Source organism: Galendromus occidentalis, unplaced genomic scaffold (genome assembly GCF_000255335.2).
Source record: "Galendromus occidentalis unplaced genomic scaffold, Mocc_1.1 scf7180000076381, whole genome shotgun sequence".
Taxonomy (NCBI): Eukaryota; Metazoa; Arthropoda; class Arachnida; order Mesostigmata; family Phytoseiidae; genus Galendromus; species Galendromus occidentalis.
In genome coordinates this window covers 1,023,693-1,046,375 of record NW_003804370.1, presented here as the reverse complement: position 1 = coordinate 1,046,375, position 22,683 = coordinate 1,023,693, and the positions used below count along the sequence as shown (strand labels likewise).

The 22,683-nt window shown below is 51.9% G+C and overlaps 2 protein-coding genes across 2 annotated transcripts; both read right to left on the bottom strand.

Moving 5' to 3' along the window:
• Positions 1 to 1,017: 1,017 nt before the first annotated feature.
• Positions 1,018 to 13,541, bottom strand: LOC100907696 (uncharacterized). Its single transcript, XM_003739035.1, has 6 exons — positions 13,296 to 13,541; positions 3,250 to 3,379; positions 2,662 to 2,780; positions 1,715 to 1,892; positions 1,277 to 1,403; positions 1,018 to 1,140 (listed from the first exon to the last, which is right to left on the bottom strand). The coding sequence occupies exons 1-6, from the start codon at positions 13,348 to 13,350 to the stop codon at positions 1,018 to 1,020; spliced, it is 732 nt and encodes a 243-aa protein (XP_003739083.1). The 5' UTR covers positions 13,351 to 13,541.
• A 2,582-nt stretch (positions 13,542 to 16,123) lies between these two features.
• LOC100907550 (glycine-rich cell wall structural protein 1.8-like) lies at positions 16,124 to 16,914 on the bottom strand. Its single transcript, XM_003739034.1, has 2 exons — positions 16,903 to 16,914; positions 16,124 to 16,810 (listed from the first exon to the last, which is right to left on the bottom strand). The coding sequence occupies exons 1-2, from the start codon at positions 16,912 to 16,914 to the stop codon at positions 16,124 to 16,126; spliced, it is 699 nt and encodes a 232-aa protein (XP_003739082.1).
• Positions 16,915 to 22,683: the final 5,769 nt, after the last annotated feature.

The following is a 22,683-nucleotide window of genomic DNA, read 5'->3' as shown; positions in this document are numbered from 1 at the left end:
CTGATCCAATAATCATAATCTGCGGAGAGGGGTTCGATATTAATGAGTGAAGTTCCTTCTTTTGATCAACAATGTCATATATACAGATCTTTCTTAATGGACTTTCCGATCAACTCGATAAAAACAGACCCTATAAATGACTGCACTATAACACGTATGAAGAATAGGGTAAGTGATCAAAGTAAAATATTCCGACTCTTGTTCGAAACTTGTCCTCCTATAATCATGGTCCACAAGTCGAACATCAATGATCAACGGCTTGTTTTGTGCTTCGTCAGAGGCTAACATTCCTTGTTCCTATTCTTACATTATAGATTTTCTATTATTCGAGAAACACGTGGAACTCAATCTGAGTCTCGCAACAAATTGCATTCGATTCAAGACATCGATTCCGGGGAGCCGCGGCCTATCTATTCATCATCGGATTCGGAATCGGAGTTGGGGGCGAGCAGCGCAAATAATTTGCTTCGGATTGAGCAAAACCAGACCCCTTGCTATAGCTCTGCTCTGAATACTGACTGGGTCTCTCCGATATTTGTCGTCTTGGGATGCGAGTGGGAATATGTTGGGTTGAAATCTCCAAAGTTTGGATTCCGAGTCGATTGGGGTCATAGCTCGAAGATCCCCATGAGAATATTCACTCGAGATCGAGAGGTACACATACATACATATCTATCTGTCCGACTCCGATTGCGAGTCAGCCAGCCGGATATATTGAAATCTATTCAGAGTTCGAATTCGTTGGCCGATAGAGTCAACGCTAGTCCGCTGAGTGAAACCTGTTGAGAATCGTTGGCTTCCTCTCTCTCAAATCGACGATAGGTTTCCCTGTTCAACGAGTGTCTGTCTAGGTCTATTCTAATTCCTTTCCCGAAGACGGATGTCACAATCAGTTCGTCTCATTAGACGGGAGCACTGGAGATTCTCCCACAATTGCGTCCTTCCCGTGTAGATTGTGGAGGGGGGTGAATGCTCGCGAGATTTGTCCGTGGGGTGATGGCCTCCGAACCGAAAGGATTATATTCTGAGGATGAGGGTTCCCACACCTTGCACAGCCTTGACTATAGCGCGGAGTATGCTCTCTCCGCCGAGCGGTGAGGCGGCCGAAGTCACAACGTATCCCGCACACGATGGCTTCACCTTCAAGAGAATCGAGGAAAATAAGCTCTAAGTATTCAGATGATGCTCGACGGGAGGATGTCCAATGCTACCCGAGCGGGGCACTTAGAGATGCATACAGATCCTCCCAGATCCTAGATCATGGGTTTGAGCTCACCGTTGAACAGCTTTGCTCCATTCCTCCATTGAGTTTGTCTAGGGATCTAAGCGAGGTCTGGAGAGCTTCAGCGCCACAATCTCTCGCCGTATTTGCCATGTAGCACGCGTGGAGTGCGTGGTAAGCGCTGAGACAGCGTTTTGGTTAGTACACATCCGGATTAATACTCGGCATGAGCGGGAGAAACGTAAGGCGAATTTTCCGCCTGAGCCGTCCTGGTACAGAATCCCGAATAGCCCGAACCAGTAGAATTACCAGAATGAGGAGCTTCTCATTCGACTGTGTTATACGTTCATGACGTCGAATAATTATGATAATACCGTAGCGAGACATTACGCCCCTTTGGAATTCGGAGCACGTGACAGCAATCCGCGGCACGCAGTGATAGTCCATTCGATGACATTTGTACCGCGGTATGCGCGGAATTAAGGCACTTACCAACAAACATTCGCTATGACATGACGATGGAGAACTTGGTTGAGCTCGGGGTTGACATCGCCGCTTGGTTGTGATGGATTCAAGGCCACGGTCACATCCATTAGGTGAGAGTAAGCCACGTGACAGGATCCCCCTTCCATCAGCATCGCCCGGAAACAAGGTGCGTATTTCAAGTATTCTGCGAACAGGAAGACCCGATGATAGCAGTAAATTCGAGAAAGGAGTATAGGAGGAACTAACTGATGAGTTCTCATGGGGCGGATGCATGAGAGTGATCTCTATTTATCGAGTCTTAATCTCGTCGCGTGCACGTTCGATACCCTATGGGAAGTATTGGCCTCGTCACGCGGCTGGATAAAGGGTTATTCAATCGAGTGGCGTCGTTGCGGAGACAGCGGGGACCGACATTATTATCTGACGTCGACGTGAACTGGTCTCACTTTCTGGTATTGGCGGTGGAGCAGCTGGGAACTCAATAAATATCCTCCGCTCTAACAATACAAATATCTGTTGATCGTCGCCGGTAGCGAGAGCGAAGAGGCCGATTTACGATTCATATAAGGCAGCTAGTCTCGGATGCCCCCTCAGCCGTGCCAGTAGTTATCTGCCGCCAGGGCGACGGAGCCTATTCATGTTCTTCGCTCGCTCGCTTGCTCTAATCCTGTGCTCGAGCTGAGATTCATTCATAGCTGAACACGAGTCGAATTAATTATCAGCCTGCTGAGCTCGTGCGATGAGGTTCTATGCAAAGGCAGAAAAAGCCTGGGATTGTTTACGACTATGACTTTCACGACGACCTTCAGCGTAAACCCCGATGGAGTTTACACTCATCGGCCAACAATGGGAAGCGGGTTCCTCTCCGGGTGAACGGTCCAGAGCAGATCGTGGAATTGATTTCTCGCTGTGGCTACTCGTCGAGCTTGTTACCACGGAACGGCTGGGATTACCTTTCTGAGCATCGCCTGATTTGCAAACGTCCTCCATGACGAATTTTTCCGCGTTCATCGCACGTCTATAGGAATCTTTGAGTTGGCGCGGGCAGACATCGATCTCGATTTCGATGCATCTGAAAGGAAAGTGCTTTCTGTGATCCCCCGTCGCCGATGGAGCTCTCGGGACGCTCGCTCCGGCCAGACGATGGTGGCGGCGTATCAAAGAGAACGTCGACGGTCGACGCCGGATGAGAATGCAAATGTTCTGCGCTTTGCCGCATGCATGTATGCAATGACATATGCGTCGGGTTGTCTCCCACGACGACTGCGCGTCGCTGCTACTCTCATCGAGCGGAGACAGCAGCGTCCCTCCATATTATTCATCAGGTTATTTAATTCATAAGTGAGCTTAGTTTCTAGTCGACAGCACCGCCGCGTATGCATTGAGCGAGTAATTGAGTACAATCCACTCTGAGGTGTTTCTCGCGTAATGTCCGGCCCGTCGTGCGAAGACGCACACGCTTAAGCCTCAACCTTCCGAGAAGTCTCGCTCGAAGGAATGGCAGAACGCCATTAGATTGAAGCACCTTCGCCCCTCGCTACCTGTGAGCTCGTTCCATACGGTCGCAGTAGAGTTTGAGATCCTCGAGATTGGCCGCGAGACTCAGTCGCTCGTCTGACAATTCGTGCCGCACGGGCTGTGTGCATTTCGCAATGCGGTCATACTTGCAACCTGGAAATCGGAAAGGAGTTCGTCTCTCGTTAGTCAATGCTTAGTCGAATGGGACCGCTTGTCTCGTTGTGCGAAGAGCCTGTCGAGGGAATAGAGGAAACGGAGACCATATTTCCTCGCCCTCCCCCACCCGCCTTCCCTCGAAGTATACCCCCCAAGTACACCCCACAAGTAAACCCCCAAGTATACCCGAGTGAAACCTGGGACGGCCGCGGACATGTTATTTATGGGGACAGGACTCGGGGATATGTCCCGGCACATGTTCTTCGAGACGGAAGGAGATCGAGCTGCGAATAGAAACGCTTGAAGGGAGGAATATCGCTCGGGATGGACGGGATGTTGGGGAAAAAAGCCGTTCGGAAGGCTCCATCCCTCAACGCAGAGAAACAAGATTCGTTCTCGAGTCTACTATACGGAAATTCTCTCTCAACCAACTCATCGAAAAAGCCCACGGAGCAAACTGAGAAGTTGGCCGAAATCATTGGCTTCCCGGCCGTCGGCGATCCGCCTCCTTTGGTCTCGGGTCCGTGTTCTCCGGGAGCGGCACACGAGAAAGTATGAGCTTTCCTCTCTCTAGGAACAGACCCGAAGTCGGAATAAATCGGCCGGAAGTAGAACGCCAGAAGGATCTGTTTCGCTCCCTAGGCCGCCGATTTGCTTTCAGACGCGGAAACCTTGAATTTGTATCGAACGGTCCCCAACCGACCCGACTTGACGGGGAACTTCCCCGAAATCCTACAACGACACCGGTATCAGCAGTGTAGATTGACATTCGCCGATAAATTCTTCTCGATGAGGCCAGCCAGACGGACCGTTGAACTGGTCGGAAGTTATTAATATCGATGTCCCGAAAGGAATACACTGACCCGCGACTAGAGAAGCGGTTCCCTGAGGCGCTTGCAGCGGAGGAGCGAATGCAGCAGAAACAAGGAGAAGAGGTGGGCTCTCCGATGAGCACGAGATGACAGGACCAGTCGTCTTCCTTCTTAGGAGCAGAAGAATGATGAAGGCCATCTCGAGGCTTTCAAGAATTCCGCTGAAGGAATAGGTGCTGCTCGAGAGACGGATGGATTCGTATTCAGAGACGTCTCCGGGGGAGCGGAGCACTCGTTCTGGCCGGAGGCGCTTCGCCGAGTCGAGAGATATTTTATCAAAAAAAAATTCGGGCCGAAGATCACACCGGAGCATCCCTCCAGAGAGGGTTTAAATCATGAGCCAATCGGCTGCGGAGATCTCGCGAGAGCTCCCCCGGAAGAACTTGGGGGGGGTGGGAGCCGCGCCGAAGAGGAAACTTGATTCGATCGTTTCGCCGGGAAAAGTCGGTGATCACAGGGGGAAAATCGCCCTCTCGCACAGCGATGTTTCCCTATGTGTTGTGCGGCTGACAGGCTTGGTAGATTCCAGGAGCGGATGGTGACCCTCCTCGACTTGAATCAAGGCAGGACTCATCATCGGAGAGATGAAAAAAATGCAGCGGCGATATTGCTGCTTCAGCTGAGCGAATTGTCCGTCTCCCGAACATCAGGATCGAATGGGCTGATGAGACCCTCCTGCAGACCACCGGGTTCTTCCCTCACTCAGTGAGCGTCAATGGCCGTAATGATCGAAAGAAGAAGAGCTCCTGCTGCTGAGGTCCACGCCTCGCTCGCGCTCTGTCCGCAGACCTCCGGATGACGGATGCCCGGGGAGGAAGATGAGCTTTCGTTGTTCTCCTGAATAGCACATAAACTGCAGTGACCGAATAGCCGACCCGGGCTCTCCGGCTGAAAACGAGGAGACGCGTTATGCCATACCTCGGCAGGCAAGTGGCCCGATGGACAGCTCTGACCGACCGGTCAGGCTCGTGCTCGCTCACCCACTACACCGAGTTTGCATAGACAAGGCTTGCAAGCCGCAGGACTCCGACCCGGCAACTGTCGGCTTGTATAGAACAGGAGATGGTTTTGTTTACGCGTGGGATGCGACAAGTTCGTTTGCTCATCCTCCGCGTCCGCCGTTTGCTCGCCGCAGTTTCTTCGCTCCCACGGCTTCCCGTCGCTGATTGTCAAACAAGGAAAAGAAAATAACGCCAATTTCCGGCCTCGCCTCGATTCCCGGGCAAACTCCGATCGTCAAAGAGAGAAATCCCGCACCTCCAGCGCTGCCCATGTTGTTCCCGGCTCTGCGCTCCTCGAGACTTTCGCTCGCTGATTTCTCGCGAACAATCGCTTGAGGAGAAATTCTTGTCGAGCGCGAACTTTTCGCAAGCGGATCCCGAGGAGCAATCGATCCGTCATCGTCTCGATCCGTCAACGAGAAAGGGGTTCTCGAAGCGGCTTATTGTGCTGACCAAGAGTCCCCATCACAGAGGGCGTTGTTAAGTAAGCCGCTTCCCCCAAATTCACGGGTTATGCCGGGACTTTCTTCGCTGGAATCTCCGCGACAGAAAAGTCTCCTGCAGTTCATAGACCGATGGTAAGGAAAATACTGGGCTCGGAGGAGGGAGTCACGTTCGTTGGTCAAAAGTTTCTTCCGTCGCGCGCCTTTGTGCTTGCGGTTTCTGTTCATGCACGAAAATCTCGGCTCGGGCAGCCTCCTGCTCATGTCGTATGCAGCGAATATCGGCTGCGTTTTATGAAAAGCACGCGAGCCGTCACAGCTGCCACCGACGACGTTACATGGCGTCGGCGTCTCTCAAATCCACAGAGCTCCTTCACACTACGTCGCCGCCAATTTCGACACAGCCATAATAGGCAGGATGCCGAAGGCTCGGCGGTGGAACTGACGAAAGGGTTTTCCCATCTGATCTGACGAGAGGTGTGCTGCTGGTGTGAGAGCTGTGTGGTCTGAGGGCTTTGAGAGCTGTGCGGTCTGAGGGCTGTGAGAGCTGTACTGATCAGGAGTTCCACGGAGGCGCGAACCGAAGATTGTATTTCCGTGCCGAACATTCCTCAATCCATTACCACTTCTCGATCCTCAAAGCCTTCTAAAGGTCCACGGTGCTAAATTCTGTCGCGAGACCCACACCGAACATTTTCTTCCAAAGGGGAAGTTCAAGCTGGCGACAGCAGCAAGATCCGAAAGGGGACTGTGTGCGGTCTCCGAACACGCATGCGGCTTCGCCTAACGTGATAAGTTCAGCCACTTTCGTCGATCACTTCGAGTGTACGATATCGAACGCGTCACGCTACAGGCGGATTGTTCCCGTGTTTGGGAACGATGCAATCACCGAAACTCGCTTCGGCGCAGAGGGAGCTTTGCAATCATGATGCGAATAATCGCCGCCGTGCGACCACGCCACGGCCGCGCTGATTCTCCTCCGGGCTTCCTTGCCCTCGAGGACCTTGGAACCGTCCCCCTATCAACGCACTCGTAGATGCCACCCTGCCACTTGACTTTCACGACTTCCACGTTCTAGGTATTCTCGTACCGCACAAAACAGGATCGATTCTCTTAGGATGATGAGAAATGGTCGAATTTCCTTCGAGAAACCCTCAACGCCCTCCGGTCGAAGAAAGCCCTGGAACTCGACGGTTTCTCTTCGGGACGTTCTGCGCTACCGCGTCGTCCCTGACTTGCCTCCGCTATTCTAGACTATCTGAGAATTCAGGTCATGATTCATGGCTTTCAGGGAATTCACGAGAATACACTCCTTATAGTGTACCGGTGCCTCGACCGTGAGTAGTGATGTGGCTCGGAGAATGCGTGGAAGGCGCACAACGTCTCATCTAATTTCGGCAAACGACGACGGTCGCGTCTGTTTTACAGCCTCATATGCCTTGGGATACAATTCTGGCGGATCTATTTCCTCGGGAAAGAGTCCCTAAATCCCAGAAGTGCTCCGATGATCAATGTGACTTCTGCGACCGGAATTCCAGGAGGGAAACAGTCCTCTCGAGGTTTCATCTTGCTCGGAAGTGCTTGGTGATCGCTCTCGACGCATTAGCAGACAAGGACACAACCTTTCTCTACAGCTCGTTTCGGTTTCCATACGAAGGCGCGTATAATGTAATCCGTTCGTAGGATTTGTAACCTTCCGAATCCTCTGAGCTGAAGGAGATTAAGTCCTCGCCTCGGGACTAACAATCCAAAGCTCGGCGACAAGGAATTCCTCCAAGGCTTGGCATTCCACGAAAATACGCTCATTAAAAGACTCGTACCGGGCGTCGCGGCGTCGGGGGAACCGACCTTGCCGATAAAAGCAAGAGGAGCCAGAGGTGAGTGAAGAAATATTTTACGAAAGTAGCGACAGACCATAACAAAGGTCTCCATGGAGCAGGTAATGGAGGCTCTCCACGGAGGAGGATATACGATTTTCCCTTTTCGTCGGGAGAGAGGCCCGCTCGCCACTTCGGGGAATTGGAGGCTGAAGGAAAGCCAGAAGCCCACTTCGTCTTTGCTCGTAGAGGTTCTGTTTTCCTCCGAGCCATAAGTGTTTTCGCAACCCATGGAGTTTGGTCTTCTCCGATGGAATTTCCGTCCGATCGTACTGACGCACCCTGCTCCCGGGGAGCTCGCGAGAACTTACATAATGATCGGGTGGGTCCTGACTGGTGGAATTGAGGATCCACGACCATTGCTCCTTCAAGAGGAAATTTTCCCTCGGTAGCTCATCATAAAGTTCAAGGCGGGCTTTCTGCTGCAGCAAGCATGGGTTGTTGCGTCACGAGAAGACGAACTCCTCGATCGTGCCTCAGCTTGACAGAAATATCATCTGCGAGGACCTATCGAATCAATCGTCGGATCCACGGGTCGCGACAGATATATCCATGACGTGATGAGATTGATGCGATTTTGATAGACGAGGGAGACAACGAGGGCCGTGGCGGAAAAATCTCGACGCAAAAGTTTTATAAGGCATCTCCCCTGCGAGCACTGAGCTCTTGGGACGCTCGGGGAGCGGCATTGATAGTATCGAGGACTGGGCAAGCCTTCCAATGTGGAGAATCGGATACCTCTGAAGCCCAGAAAGCCTCCTTCAGTTTAGGTTTGGCATCAAACGTGGGGATCCACAAGTGAGGAATGGTGCTCCAAGAATCTCCCTCGCTCCATCCTCGGCGAGAACGGAAGCACCGACGCTCCTGCATAAATGGAGGAGGAGACGTTGCTGACGGGCTATTCGGACAGAGGAAGGCACTCGGGTTATCGAAGAGCGACCATTCCGCACCATGAGATATGCTAAGAAACTCCCTACGTCGGAACCCACTCTGTCCTCTAAGTGAGCGCACCGGAGAGAACGACGAGCTAGCTCCTCTTCTGTGGAAATATTCTCCGTCAGGATGCTCTAAGGACTGGACCGAGTTCCCGATCGATGAGACGTGCGGGACCATGTCAGGACCGTTCGACCCCGTTGAAAACACCGGAACCGGGGCTCTCGATGAGGAAATAGCGGCGAGAACTTCCATGCTTCGCACTTTTGCTTGACTCCTCCCCAGCATCTCAGGAAAATGTTTTGCTTTTTCGTTTTCCTCATCACAAGATTCCGGGAAATGAACGAGAAAGCAAAGTTAACGCTGGGGGAAAATCATCACGGGAGAAGTTTTCCAGCGACATTTATTTGGACGGACAATGACGTGGGCAGAGTTTTTCGCTAAGGGGGTTCCATGAGGGCTCTTATACATCGTCGCATCGTTCAAAGGATTCTGCAAGAACTCTCGGGACCATTTTTTCTTCTAATTCGTGGCAGCAACCGAGAGATGGAAGCGTGTTAAGGTCGCCGCAGCGCTTCTATCTGAAGTCCGGAGGTTCCCTCGCTCATCCGATTTTTTTTCTGAGAGAACTAATCCTATCGACCTCACAGCAGTTCCAGGAGATAGGCCGCATATTGATGCGTGGAGGGGGGGGGGGGGTGGCGAGGTCTTCCGACTCGAGCTTGGGAACTCTCAGGGCCGAGTGAGCGGGATCTGCAGGGAAATGCTTTTAGGAAACTTTCCTCTGAGTTTTCTCGAACGGGGCCGAGACGGAAATTGAGTCGTAGCTCTTTCTGGAAGCGCCACGTCGACCTCATCGCGAACTCCGCGCTCAAGCCCCACGTGCCCTCCGTACATCACGTACTTCCGAGTCGAGCCGCGTTTGCCGAATTGGTTCCTCAACTACCGGGGCGGAGTCAGAACTCTATCATCTCCATTTGATTCCGTTTCTGGCTTGGGTGAAAGAATGAATCCTACCGGTCTCGCGAAAATGCCGATGAATTCCCGCGCGAAATCTTGCCACCACGCTGAAGCCACGTCGAATCACCCTCTACGTACTACCTTCCCTACAAAGGATTCCATTCTCCATGGCTTGTCATCGAAGAAGATTCCGATGCTTGATACGATCAAAAAACTCCGTGTCGCTCACGGAGCCCGAATCGGTGCCACAAGCGCAATGGAGAGAATCTTCGAGGGCGAGGTTCGCCGGGAGAGCTGGACTGACCTCACGCTGAGCGCAGCGCATTGGGCCAAGTTCACCAGGCTTACACACTGACTGAGTCGATTTGTGGGTGTCTCTGTGGAAAACTCATACTGTCTTCCCCCTCACATGCTTCCGTCGGGCGGCCCCCACTACCTAGATGCTCCTGAACCTCCTCAAGAGCTGGCTCGCGATCTCCTCTGAGAATCGAGTGACTGCGAAATCGACTTCCACCCAGATATTCGACAAACCATATCCGAAACATCACAAATCGCAACCCTCGTTATCAGCAGGAATTCTATTGCCTCTGCACGTTCAGCACGTACTTTCATCGCGGACAGAACAGAGAACATCTGTCTGACTGAATCAAGCGGCTGTCTTTGAAGCGATCTCCGTGTCGACATAAAAAAGCCGATGGGGAATGATTCGATTCCGCTGAACGGATGCCGAACTCCTATTATTCGCTGGAACCCAACAAGGAGTATGTATGTACATCGAGCTCGAACGAGCGAGCAGACCAGCAGTCGATCGGAAAATCGCTCTCTAAATCGTTTCCTCGCTGACTACATGCCCCACCGAAGAGTGGCGACAATGTTTAGTGTTTTACAAGGTCAGTGCGCGGACGCTGTGTTCCCGAAGCCGGTCAATGGCATCAACGCCGAGTGCGAAGCCAACGAATCGTCGGACTCGACTCCATCGTATAAACAAACACCGTGAGCAGGTAAACAAAGCCGAAGAGGAACGCAACTCCCGAGATGGCATGTCGGACGGAGACAGGGGGGCTCAAAAAATTCGAATCTGCGAGAAGCTATTTTCAACCCCGGAATTCTGAGCATCCTGTCTGAAATTATTCCGAGGCCGCTATTGAATGCCGGAAGTCTCGACTCGTGGTTTTTCAAAGGTTTCAGGGGACGCCCCAGACTTTCCTATCAGCCGCTCCCCCAGAATCTGGCGTTGTCATCGCAAACAGCAGGTCATTGCGAACATTTGAAAGCGCTGATGATTGGGGTGTTTGCTGGAGCCTATTTTGGAGTTCAAGTTTCTAAAGGCTCCCAGCGTTTGTTTGTGGAGTTCAAGACGGGAGCAAACATTCGACAAAGACGTCAACCTTGAGGGAACGAGAATTAGCGCCTAAGCTGCGAGTTCGAGATCCACGAGAGCCAAACAGGGACAGTTTCCGCGATTTCGTAGGAATTCCTCTTCAACCACCATATCACGGCTGCAAAGCATTCCAGTATGTAGTTGTCATAGTCAATAGTTGCGCCAGCGATGATCGAACCCAATTTCGAGCGTCCGCAAGGCGACGATACACGGGACGGATTTCATACGCGCAAGCGCATTCATTCCAAAGTTCCGCTTGTTTTTCATCTCAGCCGGGACCCCCTCCTCTGAGAAAACATGGAATAGCGTTCGGCATAATTGTCTCGATAGTTTTCCAGAGTGTTCTCTGCATAATTGCTGAGAGCTCTCACTTAGCTGGATGACTGTCTCCCTCGCCTCCTGAATCTCGTTACAGAAATTAAAATTCAAGAAGCCGAGTTACGCCAACGCAGACCATCCCAAGAGAATACTTCGGAGCCATGAGCTCCCCTCCACTCCAAGAACTTTTGTTCGGAAGATTCTCGAGAGTCCGAATCGGAGTTTCCCAGCTGAGAGCCCCTGAAACTCACCAAGGTAGTAGACTCTACGCTCGCGTAACCTAGCAGTTCCGAGCCACGCAGACACATTAGACGGAGAGGGTTCTCGAAAGGATCTTCCGTGAGATCCTCGAGCCCGGGAGCGACCTCGGAGGATTTTTTCATCGTAAACAAGCCTCGGATGCCGATCGAAATCGTGTCTCGATGGGCCAGAGAGCTGCGGTGGATCAGCTCGAAATTAGTGTGAAGCAAGGCTTCTAATTTAATGACGTGATTCTGTCGTAAGTTGCTAGACGGGCAGAGAAGATTCAGCGTGTGACGGGGAGAGCCGGGTTCAAAGGAACCGTGCGGTCGAAGGCAACTCTCTAAAATGAAACTGTTTGCTTGATGAACTCTTTTTCCAGCCTGGAGGTCTCACGATGACCCCGTTTCGAAGTTTTTGTCCGACCATTACCAGCCTGTCAGCCACCACGTCATCTCGACAAACGTGGTTGCAGAACGATATCTCGGAAGGGATACTCCCAAGAAAACATTCCCGAGCAACTGGTACCTCCTGAAGTCACAAGACGAGTTCTTCAATACGATTGTCCGGGAAGGCCTCGCGGTGACCGATTCCAATTCCTGCACTCGATGCCGTCTGGCGCGCGACTTATGACAGTCGGAAGAGCGGCTCGAAAAACTCGTACACGAGCGAAGATCATGAAACATTCTCACTTTACCGGAAGTTTTAGAACAGCACCTATAAATAATACATTCCGGAAAATGTGCCAGCCTCTTGAGAAGCGGCATTCGAAACATCGATATGCGGACCGATCTTCTCTTCCATGGCTAGATTCCTCTGGGTCGTGAATCGCTGCGCGGTCAACCGCTTGGAATCTCCGAGCGGACTTGTTTTCCTCAGCAGATCTCGCCGCAGTGCCGCTGTGCGATCTTCGATATTGAATCACTCGAGTAGCGAAAGCGAAATGTAGGACCCTGTGTTCACCGCAGAAAGACACGAAGGTCCTGGGGGAGTGCGAAACTGAATTATCTGAGACATCGACGTACGAGTATGGATATCCGATACGGCACAGATCGATGAGCATCGAGACAAGGGCTTCGGGAAACAATTAATCTCCGACTGTAATAGAGAGACCTTTCTCGGAATTGATTTCCGACTCGTCCATTTCTCCCGTCGATGCACCTACTTCCAGGAGCCTCGAAGGACGGAGTGTCAATCGCGGTGGTCGGCGAAATCGCTCAAGATCTCCCGGAGAAGGATATGTTCAGCCCTCACGAGGTTCATTCGCCAGGATCGCGAGCTCCTTTCAGGACCGAATTCTGTTTGGACAAAAGGCTCCCCGAGAATCTCGTTCCAGCGGTGGACCACTAAGCTCCCTTCGCTTCCTCTGAAATTGTTCACGGGGAACGCATCCAATTCCGCTTCGACCGGATCAGGGTACGACTCTGCTGCAAACCGTCGCATCGTGAGGAGATTGCATCCTCGATTGCATCACGGACGAGCAGGACAAGGACCGCGAGAAGAGCACGAAACCGTTCCGCCTGGTACGCCTCTCCATCTGGACGCGATTACTTTCGGTTGTCGAGGATACCTTGGGGGAAATGGGCTAGAATCGTTTCGAATGTCTATATCGGCCCGACAAGAACGGGTGTTCCGATGCTGTGAGATCATCCTAGTCGAAGCGTTATTATCAACAGCTCATGTACATGTATCGGTAGAAGGTAATTCTCATGTTCGTGCTTCGTTTCCGTCCAGGTGTCACCCCGCAGCGAAAATTATCCGCTTTGTTTGAATAGTGACCAGAGAACTCGAACAGACCGAAGACCGCTAGACTCTGGACTAGACTCTCAAACAGATCGGGATATCTTCCTTCTTGGAACACACTCAAATCGAAATTAGAGTCCCTTACCGAACACTGTGAAGACGTTTGCTGCAGCCGTTAGAAGTACCGCAAAACGAGCCATTACGGGGAAGATTCCTCCGCAGCCGTCGCGCTCACGCCGCAATCATAAACGCGCTCTCCGATCCCCCGCGGGGCGGCAATTCCAGAGCTGTACACACGAAGTGGTTCTCGAAGCACAAATTGATGTAGCAGGCAGTGCGAGCTCCTAAGTTCACGAAGTTCCGAGCCACAGCCAAACCGCCGAGATCGCTCTCGGTCTGAAATCCGGGCTTGGGAGCCGCTTTTCAATGTTCCGAATCCTCCGGTCAATTCTTGGGATAGGATCACTTTTCCGACCGGCGTTCGATAGTGACAGTCGAACGCGCTCTGCGCTTGGTGCTCGAGTCGGAGGTTCGAAAGCGCTCCGTCGAGAGCACTCATTAGATTGTCAGGCTGAGACTTGGTTTTTCGGAGAGACCTCGCTCCGAGAGATTCGTCCGGGTGGAAAGTGCACACGGAGAAAGGGCGCCCGAGAGGAAGGGACACCCAAACATAACAAACGCGTGCTCTCTTCTCTGCTCAAACCCAGTTACGGAGTACCGATGAGAAAATTGCTCTCGGCTCTATGCGGTTGGCATGTTTCCTTATGTGTGAAGCCAACCACAGAATATACAATCCTGTCGGGAAAGCAGTCGACAACTCTGCGACATCTCATCCGCGATTCATGGACGAATCGGAAAAATTCAGGTCTATATCGCATGGATGGGGAGTGAAGCAGGGCGAGGTCCAGGGGGGCGTTCAACGCGATCCACGAGCCGCGGAATCGAAAACGCACTCCAACGGCTGGTCGTCGACCGTCATGTACCGGCGAACCGACCCGGTCCCAATGTGCGGGCATTTTTCAAAGGGCAAATGAAATGGACGGTCAGTCTCCAATGAACGGGCTCTTTCGAGAGTACGACTTCAGACACCAGTGTCGTGAAGATTGCGGAGGTTCGTCTGTCGTCTGACCTGGTACTCGTTCTATTGGTTCAATATACCATACCAGTGCGAGTGACCGGGCTCGCTCTTGTGAGTGGACGGAAAAAATCGACGGGCAGTCCGCAATTGACGGCAAGTCTCCGATGAGCGGGCGGGTCTTTGGTGTTCGAAAAATAGACGGGCGTGGCCTTCAATGAGAATATTTACGGCGATACTTTGGGCCCCCGAGGTATAAGACGTCCATATCAGCGGTTCGTCCAACGCATTCCGGAGCTCTCCTAGGTGACTTGGTCCGGGGCTCTTACTTCCCTTGCACAGACCTTTCCGAGTGACACGGAATTCTTCTGACATTCGGAGATGCGGAACTGGGGGACGGAAACTGCCCGGTGCAGCGAGTCTCACCGTGCCGAGCCCGCCGAGTAAGAGAAGGCGAGAAAACCATGAGCATGCGCCGTATCGTGAGGTACCAACTACACTACCTCACGGGCCCAGGGAGTTTCACCCTTGGGATTTATTCTTGTTTGAGGACTCTCTCCGAGCGAGAAACAGCATTCTCCGCGAGGAAAGAGTTCCGGCACTTATCCGACGGAGCTTGCAGGTCCCACCCGGATCCTCCTGGCTGTATCTGCCTACTGGGTTCTTCTTCAGGAGCTATACCTGATCATTGACGCCCGGAGCATTCGGAGGGGTGAAGTGGTACATCTTCGGGGGGCACCTTGGCACAGTCTTGGAAAGGATCGACGGATACCGTCCGTCGACGCGATCACCGCGATCTTCCAGCTGATATCCTATCAACGTTCCCCGAATTCGCCTTATTCAGGACTTAATGAGGCTGGAGAGTATGGCAACGTCAGTCTCGAAAGCCACGCTCGCTGCCCGTCGTGACTGTGGAGCTACCCTTTCACCTTCAAGGACCGGGGACAACTCCGATCCGGAAAACTCTCGGAGGGCTTCCTAAAGTATACCATCCTCACACTTGTCTTGATACATCTGTTTCACACTCTCACCACAGATTACACCGGTGGATCAACTGGGGAGATAAGGAAGGAAGATCTCGTCTGAGGAGGGAATTCTCACACAACTTCGCCGCTCCACGTGAGTGCCACGGAAAAGCTGCGGAACGCCAAGAACAGGAAATATTGGGGTCGAAGAACACCAGAGCCGTCACTGAAGACTGCGCAGCGGACTTACTTAACTCGAACAATCAAGGTTGATCCCATGATTCTCTGCTAGCATCTTGCGTGGTATATCGAAACGTCGTCCGATTTCGTCAAACTACCCTGGCGCGGGCAGACCGGACGGTGCATGGACACATACCCTAACAGCACTACTGAACTGCTCACAACTGTGCTCTACCATCTCCCGATCTCTCCGAGAATTTCTCTGATTTGACCGCTCCTGGCTCTGACCTGTCGTCGGGAGAGGAGCGTGGATGTGAACAGTCACCCCTCTCAACGTGTCCAGAGACTAAGCTTCGGGAGCGAGTTGAGAATGAAGGAATTTCAACCCGATTTTTCGGGAAACATCGAAATGTATTTTCTCTCTGAGAAAAACTGACTCGGGGAAAACGCTATCATTCCAGAGAAGGGGCGATCAGTCTCGAAAAAATATCTTCCGTCACTTTTATTCAGCTTCAAAACAGAAGGTGATACTCCCATGCCCATAGGGTGTCTGATGCTCACAAAACCTTGAATGTCGCTCAAGCCCCACGCCGTTCAGATCGGTTGGGATGGAGTCGAGCGTTAAATTCTTTAGCTACGTCTTCTGCACGCTGACGTCCCTCCGCACAATGGAATCGCTCAGGAGATTCATTGTCGAGCAGCATGCAATAAATTACAATTTTCAAATGTATCTACAGTTGATGTAAATCGGAACTACCATCTACCGCCAGGTCCGAAACCTCTACCACCGTGAGGACCCCCGAAAGAACCACCTCGGAATCCATGATGCGGTCCGCCTCCATAAGGTCCTCTTGGACCGGGTCCCCCTCCATAAGGTCCTCTTGGACCAGGTCCCCCTCCATAAGGTCCTCTCGGGCCGGGTCCCCCTTGGATCGCCGCCTGATCCCCAGGAATCGCGGAGGACTCGTAGATAGCATCTGCCGCGTCCTTAGATTCGGTTCCGAGCTCGTTCGTCATCACCTTGGCATGGAAGCCGGTCTCGTCAGCTGTGTAGTCGACTCTTCTCTGACGACCATCGGCCAGTTGGATCACGTAATGACCCTGTACTCGACGTCCGTCCGAAGTCTGGCTGTGAGCGTGAGTTCCATCCGGGTCTTGGGAACTGTAACCAAACTGATACGGCATTGGGGGACCATAGTCTTGCCCATAGCCGCCCCCGTATCCACCTCCGTAGTCACCTCCGTGGCCACCTCCGAATCTTCCGGGACCGCCGCCGAACCGCCCGTGGCCCCCACCGAATCCTCCGGCACCGAATCTCCCGGGCCCACCATTGAATCCTCGATGGCCGAACCCTCCTCCATGACCGCCGCCCGGGATGTTACCGGCGTCCGAGATTCCGACGAGGGCGGCGACCAAAACGACGAGGGTGGTGCATCTACGCTGGAAAGAGACGATGGAGAGAAATTGAAATGAGGCAAGGTAGGGGACGGGCTCACCTAGAGAATTCAGCATCTGCTGGACTCGGGAATAACACTCGTCGCCATCACACGCGACCCGGCTCCTCGGGAGACCTCTTCCAAGAAGGTTCGAGGAGTCTCGAGTCCGAATTCACTTCGACCTCGATAAGAGCGAACCCGCGCGGAACTCACAGACAGAGCAACAGCGGACCCGACGGGCGGGCCGGAGGCATGCACTAGCTAGTTCGCCCGTGAATCTGCCCGCCCTCAGATGCCGCCAACAATAGGTTTTCTTCTCACCATGTTGCTAGAGCCAGAGGAACTATCCGAATGCGATGTCTCTGACCGTCGACCGCAACTTATATGTTTCTCCCCCACCGACCTTGCCTCCGTTGACGCTTCGGCAGAAGAGAGTCACCTAAACAGACATTCCCTGGAACAATGCGCGATATCCGCCCCACACGCCGACAAAGTGTTATGAGCCGATGGAAGGCTGCGAAGAGGCGAGCGGTCGAGTCGATTCACTTACACCTCAGTCCGACTTTCTGTATTCTGCCAGCTGTGAGAAAAGCAATGCTCGCTCGATCTGGCGATATCCTAAGACTTACAGAAGAATATGGAGCCGACGAATCAGTGACTGTTCGTCGCATCGCACAACAGGTCGTTCATCAGGACGTGAAAGCTATTCGCGCATCGGTCTGTCGGTCGGCATTAACCGGCACTCGACCAGTAAATTCATCCCTCTCGGCTCGGATCGGTTGCGACCGTAATTCCATCAGTCGCATCATCGACATCAACGGCTTCCGGTATCAAGATACTCGTGATTTTTATTTCAACATTTCTCTAAGGGCTATGCTCGGGAGCATTCTTCCAGCAGGTGACGTTTTTAGCCAGCTGAGCGAAGATGAAATATTCTGCTGACGAATCTGTGGTACAGAAAACCAGCGACCGCATCGAGGAATTTCAGCTCTCGATGTGGGCTTCCATGCTCTTAAGGGTATCGTTCACGTGAATAATCATTGCTGAACTGGGCGAGAAGACCGCCGTCGCTCTTAAATATCACACTCTCCACTTTTTCGAGTTTTTCCACCTTTTCGACTCGTTACCGTCTCGGCGTGCTTCCGGAGTCGGTACTCCTCCAGGCTCAACTCTCCAGAGAGAGTTCGAGGCGAAATCCTTGACTGAACGACTCATACGGAGCAATGAGGTGTTCAATAATTGAATCAGCAATCCCCGTTCCAAACCACCGTGACGATTTTTGCGCGCTCGAATCGCCGATCAGTGTTCCATGAGCATCGGTGTTCAGAAATCTGGCCCCCGCTCCCCGGAATAGCATGATCATTGCTCTTCGACCCGATGTCCTCAGCGAGAGAGAGCTACGATTCTGACTCAGTGGACTCTGAAGCTTATACCCAGCGAAGCGACATCATCCAATCTCACGCTCCCGCCGCAAGGCCGTAATGCGCATACTGTCGGAAGCTGCTGGAGAATGAATGTCTCGAGCGAGTCGCTCGCTGTCGGCAGCTTATTTACGTTGCATCTAATAGCGTGCATCCTCCGCGCTGGAGTATCACAACTAAAGGACTAACAAACGGATTGCATGACCAAGCGTCTGAGGAGCCATCTGAGCTCTTCCCCCACTGAATTAGTCTAAAAGGAAGGCTTCTCTTCAAGAGGTGTGCATGGTCGTCTGATCATGAGAAGGCGGGACGCCAGGTCGTGGGCTCCACGCTCAACCCGCTGACTCTTCACGACAATGTGAGCTAATTGGCGAGATCCGCTGATTATCTGTTGAGAGTACGATTCGAGATTCAGATTTCGGTTTTGCACTCCCTGGAAGCGGAGCAATGGTGTCGGGACATCATTCACGGGAAGATTATTATTGCTGCTCCCAGAAACGACAGAAGAAATTCGGGATATTCGTGCTTATGGAGCAGGGATGCGATCGGCGGAAAGTGGAATCCCTGAGCAATTACGAGGCTCATTTCTCGCCGCTTTCTGATTGCCCGGTATGCCGGAAAGAAGAGAAATGACCTTTCATGAGCCGTTTTCTGTTTGCGTCGGCGCCCCAATGATGGCGTCTAAATGACAGCATCAAACTACGAACAGGTGCTGCGATCAACGGGGAACAGTATCCCATATCAACTGATTGTGCGTAAAATGGTAACGCTCTTCCCCCACTCTGACGGAAAACCTCCCTCTCTCCTCCACGGAACAGAACCTCGAAGAATGTCAACGGATAAGCCCATCATCAGAATTTCCGAGCTGGAATTCCGGCGTGATAAATCAAGACATCCGAAAATGACAAAGGATTCTTCGTCAGTCTGAATCGCTCGACCCGGACGTGCAGAATATAGTTTCATCTTCAAATCGTCGACGAGTTCTTCCGCGAACACAAAAATGTCACGCAGTCATTGATACCAGCAAGCACGGCATTCTTCTCCACAGTGGAGAGTTCGAAATTTGAAACGCTCATTTCACACGGTTCCTTCTTCCTTGAGCAAAAATACAAGTAAGGATCGGAAGCCTGAGCCAAGGCACGTTCGAGAATTATGTTTCTTGCGCAGAGCAGACTTGATGAAGTCGTCAGAAAAGAGACATTCCCGCGGTATGTTCATGATATCATCAATGAAAAAGCGACCCAGAAGCGAGATGCTGGTCAGCAGACGACTTATTGATTTGAAAAATACGCTATTGAAAAAAGGTAAATGTTGAAGTTCCCTTTGTTCGGCTCCATCGCTCGCTCTCACGGTAATATTAGTGTCGCTTTCGTGTCAATAAGCAAAGTATCTCGAAGTATCTCTCTCACTGCCTTTAATCGAGTTCATGAGCGAACTCTCCAGTCGTTGGAGGGAGTTGAACCTCCGCGCAAATTTGCAGTCGCTGTGTCGATAATCCGGGATGCTTCGTTTCGAAAAAGGGAGGATTCCGTCTTCGCATTTCCTTCCTTCAGATTCGAATTCACCGTTTTATGCCGTCAACAACGAGTACTTCGAATAAAAATAACTCTCAGGAAACAGTTCCTCCGCACCCTTAATGAGAGCATACCCCTGGAGCGGAATTTGAAGAGCTTGAAGATTCGAACGCTCTAGACTCATTTGTTCGTCTTTCGCACGATGTGTTAGTCTATCCTGGAATTCATCAGGGAGGACACGGGAGGAATGAGAAAGCGGGGAGATCGGCTCCGTCGTTACCCTCCGACTCGAACTCGATCAGGACGAATGGTCTGTTCGAGCGCACAGTGAAAATGGATGTCAAATTCCATACAGAGAATACACAACCGATCAGCTATAGGTTCCCTATGAGACAGCGGAAAGTGGGATCTCCGAGCTCCGCGCTTGAAAAGGATGACCTCAGAAGACCGGGTTCTCCGTAACTAGGAAAGGATCAACGGTCTGCTCGCCGTTTGCCATGGGGGCTGCCGCATCGGCTCAGCCGTGGGGGCAGGCCAAGGGAAGGAAATGAAGTCACGCCGACGCGAGTATCCATCACCTGTACTCGGAGAAACCGGATCTATTCAATGTCAATAAGCCATCGGCCGGGAGCGTCTTTTTCTCAGCACTCTATGGGTTTCCGGGGAGCATGTCATTCTCGGTTGAGGATGCTTCGATACATACGAACTAAATGAATCATGATGGGCAGTTCTCCACGCGTCCGACTCGAGCTCCGCGCACAAATCTCTCGAGAAGCGAGGGTAGGATCCCCCGAGTGGCTCCATATTCCGCTTGTCAAGTCATGCGGATTCCGATGATGAGAAAGTCGACCCGGAGGCTGTGCTTACGACCTCATTAGTACATCCTTCTGTATGTGCCACTCAAAGCTCGGGCTCCTGCAAATTGATCTGAAACACACGATTCCAAGCTTGTCGGGATTATCGTTATAGTAGTTTAAATGTCCAGTTGCGCTATCGCAGAAGAGTGGCAAAGAAGAAGTTTGATCCGAAAGCTGGCGGGATTCAGTCGTATGGGCTGTTTGTTACTATCTACATACATATATTGAATTCGAATCCAATTCATTCCTACATCTTCAAGAATGAATGGCGGTTTTCCCCTCTTCAGAATTGATCTGGCAGCCGGCAATATCGACTGAAGCCCTGACATGGGAGGTCGATGTGGCTTCGTGAATTTTGAAATACTTCTGTGGCGCGTAATGGTTTTGCGTAACTGGTCGTCGTTACGGGTTGACATTCTGTGTCTGCTCGCATTTCTCCTCTCAATCGTCCAGCCTTTTCTCCTTTCGCCCGGACAGTTGCATCCCGATGTGACCGCAGTCCGAAGGGTTACGCATCAAATAGATATTCATCGAAGGCGAGACGCGTGCGTGTGATATCGCCTCTTGGATTTTCTGGCGATAGCGGGGCGATAAAGGAGAGATAGCGAGTGAGCTGCTACCGTATTTCCCTCCCAGAAACCCATTTTCGTTCATCGGAGATCTTTCCCGACCGACGCGGATGACGCGCAATGGTGCTGGACATGGTGCGCAAGGCGAAAATTCACGGAGCCTCCGGGCTCTCGCTCCGCCTTGCCTCCGGAGCCGCTGTCCTGCGTAACAGCTTACTTTCGATTCTGACAACAACTTCGAAAAACACTCGAGATATCACCCTTTGTTCGAGCCGACACTCAGTCAGATGTATCGCCTCATGCTATCGGTCCATGACCATCGTCCAACACGCCGACTCGTCGGGGCGTAGAGTATTACGGCCGGTCGGAGCGAGCGTGCGAGTGTTCTTGATCGTGATCCCATTTGAGACCTTGCTGTCCATCGCCTTGTTGTTAACAGATCCCTCAATGGATAATCGGTGGGTGAGAATTCTCCTCGAGACGAGCTGCCAGGCGGACATTCGTAGGCTTCTGCAGCGTGATGCCTTGCCGCCGCGCAGCGATGCTACCGCGAAAGGTCAAGGTCGACCGAAACTGACCAAAGGAGGCGTTGACCGGACCAATGAGGTGAGCAGAATTATTACGTGCGGGGTTCGCTCAAATCGAATAGAATGTAACATGATTGACAGAAATTCAGTTTGTTACAATTCGTGTCTGACAGACATCGATTGGCTATTGCAACACAGGGTCTGAGGCTTCTGGAAGGGATTGAAGAATGCGTTCCAGAATATTCGGATTCGTGGAAGAAAGCCACAATGCTCGAGCTTTCTATGCAGAGAATGAATAATAGCGGTGCTTTCTCCTCTGTCGGCCGGAGAAAACATTCAAAGTCCGCGATGCATGGGATCAGTCGCTTGCTTTCGCCACGATGGTTCGAGCGGCGGCCTTTTCCGGATGAGGGATGTAGTTTGAAGAGAACATTTGAGCCAAGAGATCCCTTCGTAGGCGAGAATCGACATGCTCGATGATGAAGAATAATCTCTTCTCGATAAGGTAGTAGAATTGGGAGGTGGCGATTCGAAAAAATAGCTCTTTCCAGGTCTTCCAAATGTTCTCTTCACCGATAGATGGGTCAGCTCGTATCCAGCACGGGAAGTGAGTTCAGCGCTCTAAATGTTAGCCCCAAGAATCTGGCGTTTTCTCCCCTCCTTCCCGTTCCCAATCTCTGGATGCATCAGAAAATATGGCCCTAACATCGCGAAAATATAGGATCACAAAAAATGATCCGCATTGCTCGCGACAGATGACCTTAGGGTCCAACCCCACGAAGTCAAAGCAAGTTGATTTCGCGGATGAAGATCCGCATTTGCTTCCCGCTTTGACAGCTCTCTTCTTCAGGAACAGGCCGGCATATTCCTTCGGGGACCGCTGATTTTCTGTGAGTAATTGCTTCGTTTCAATTTCTTGAACAAACATCGTGAATTTCACCTTTCGTGTCTTCGCACGCTTCCCTCTCACTGGAATTGGGTCTCCAAAG

Bases quoted from the DNA above. Each gene is read 5' to 3' on its own strand.
- LOC100907696 (XM_003739035.1), bottom strand. From the start codon at position 13,350: ATGGCTCGTTTTGCGGTACTTCTAACGGCTGCAGCAAACGTCTTCACA. The intron at 2,781-3,249 runs GTAGCGAGGGGC...CTTTCCTTTCAG, and splicing joins CGTATGGAACGAGCTCACAG to ATGCATCGAAATCGAGATCG. The intron at 1,893-2,661 runs GTAATCCCAGCC...TCCTGTTCGCAG, and splicing joins ATCAGGCGATGCTCAGAAAG to AATACTTGAAATACGCACCT.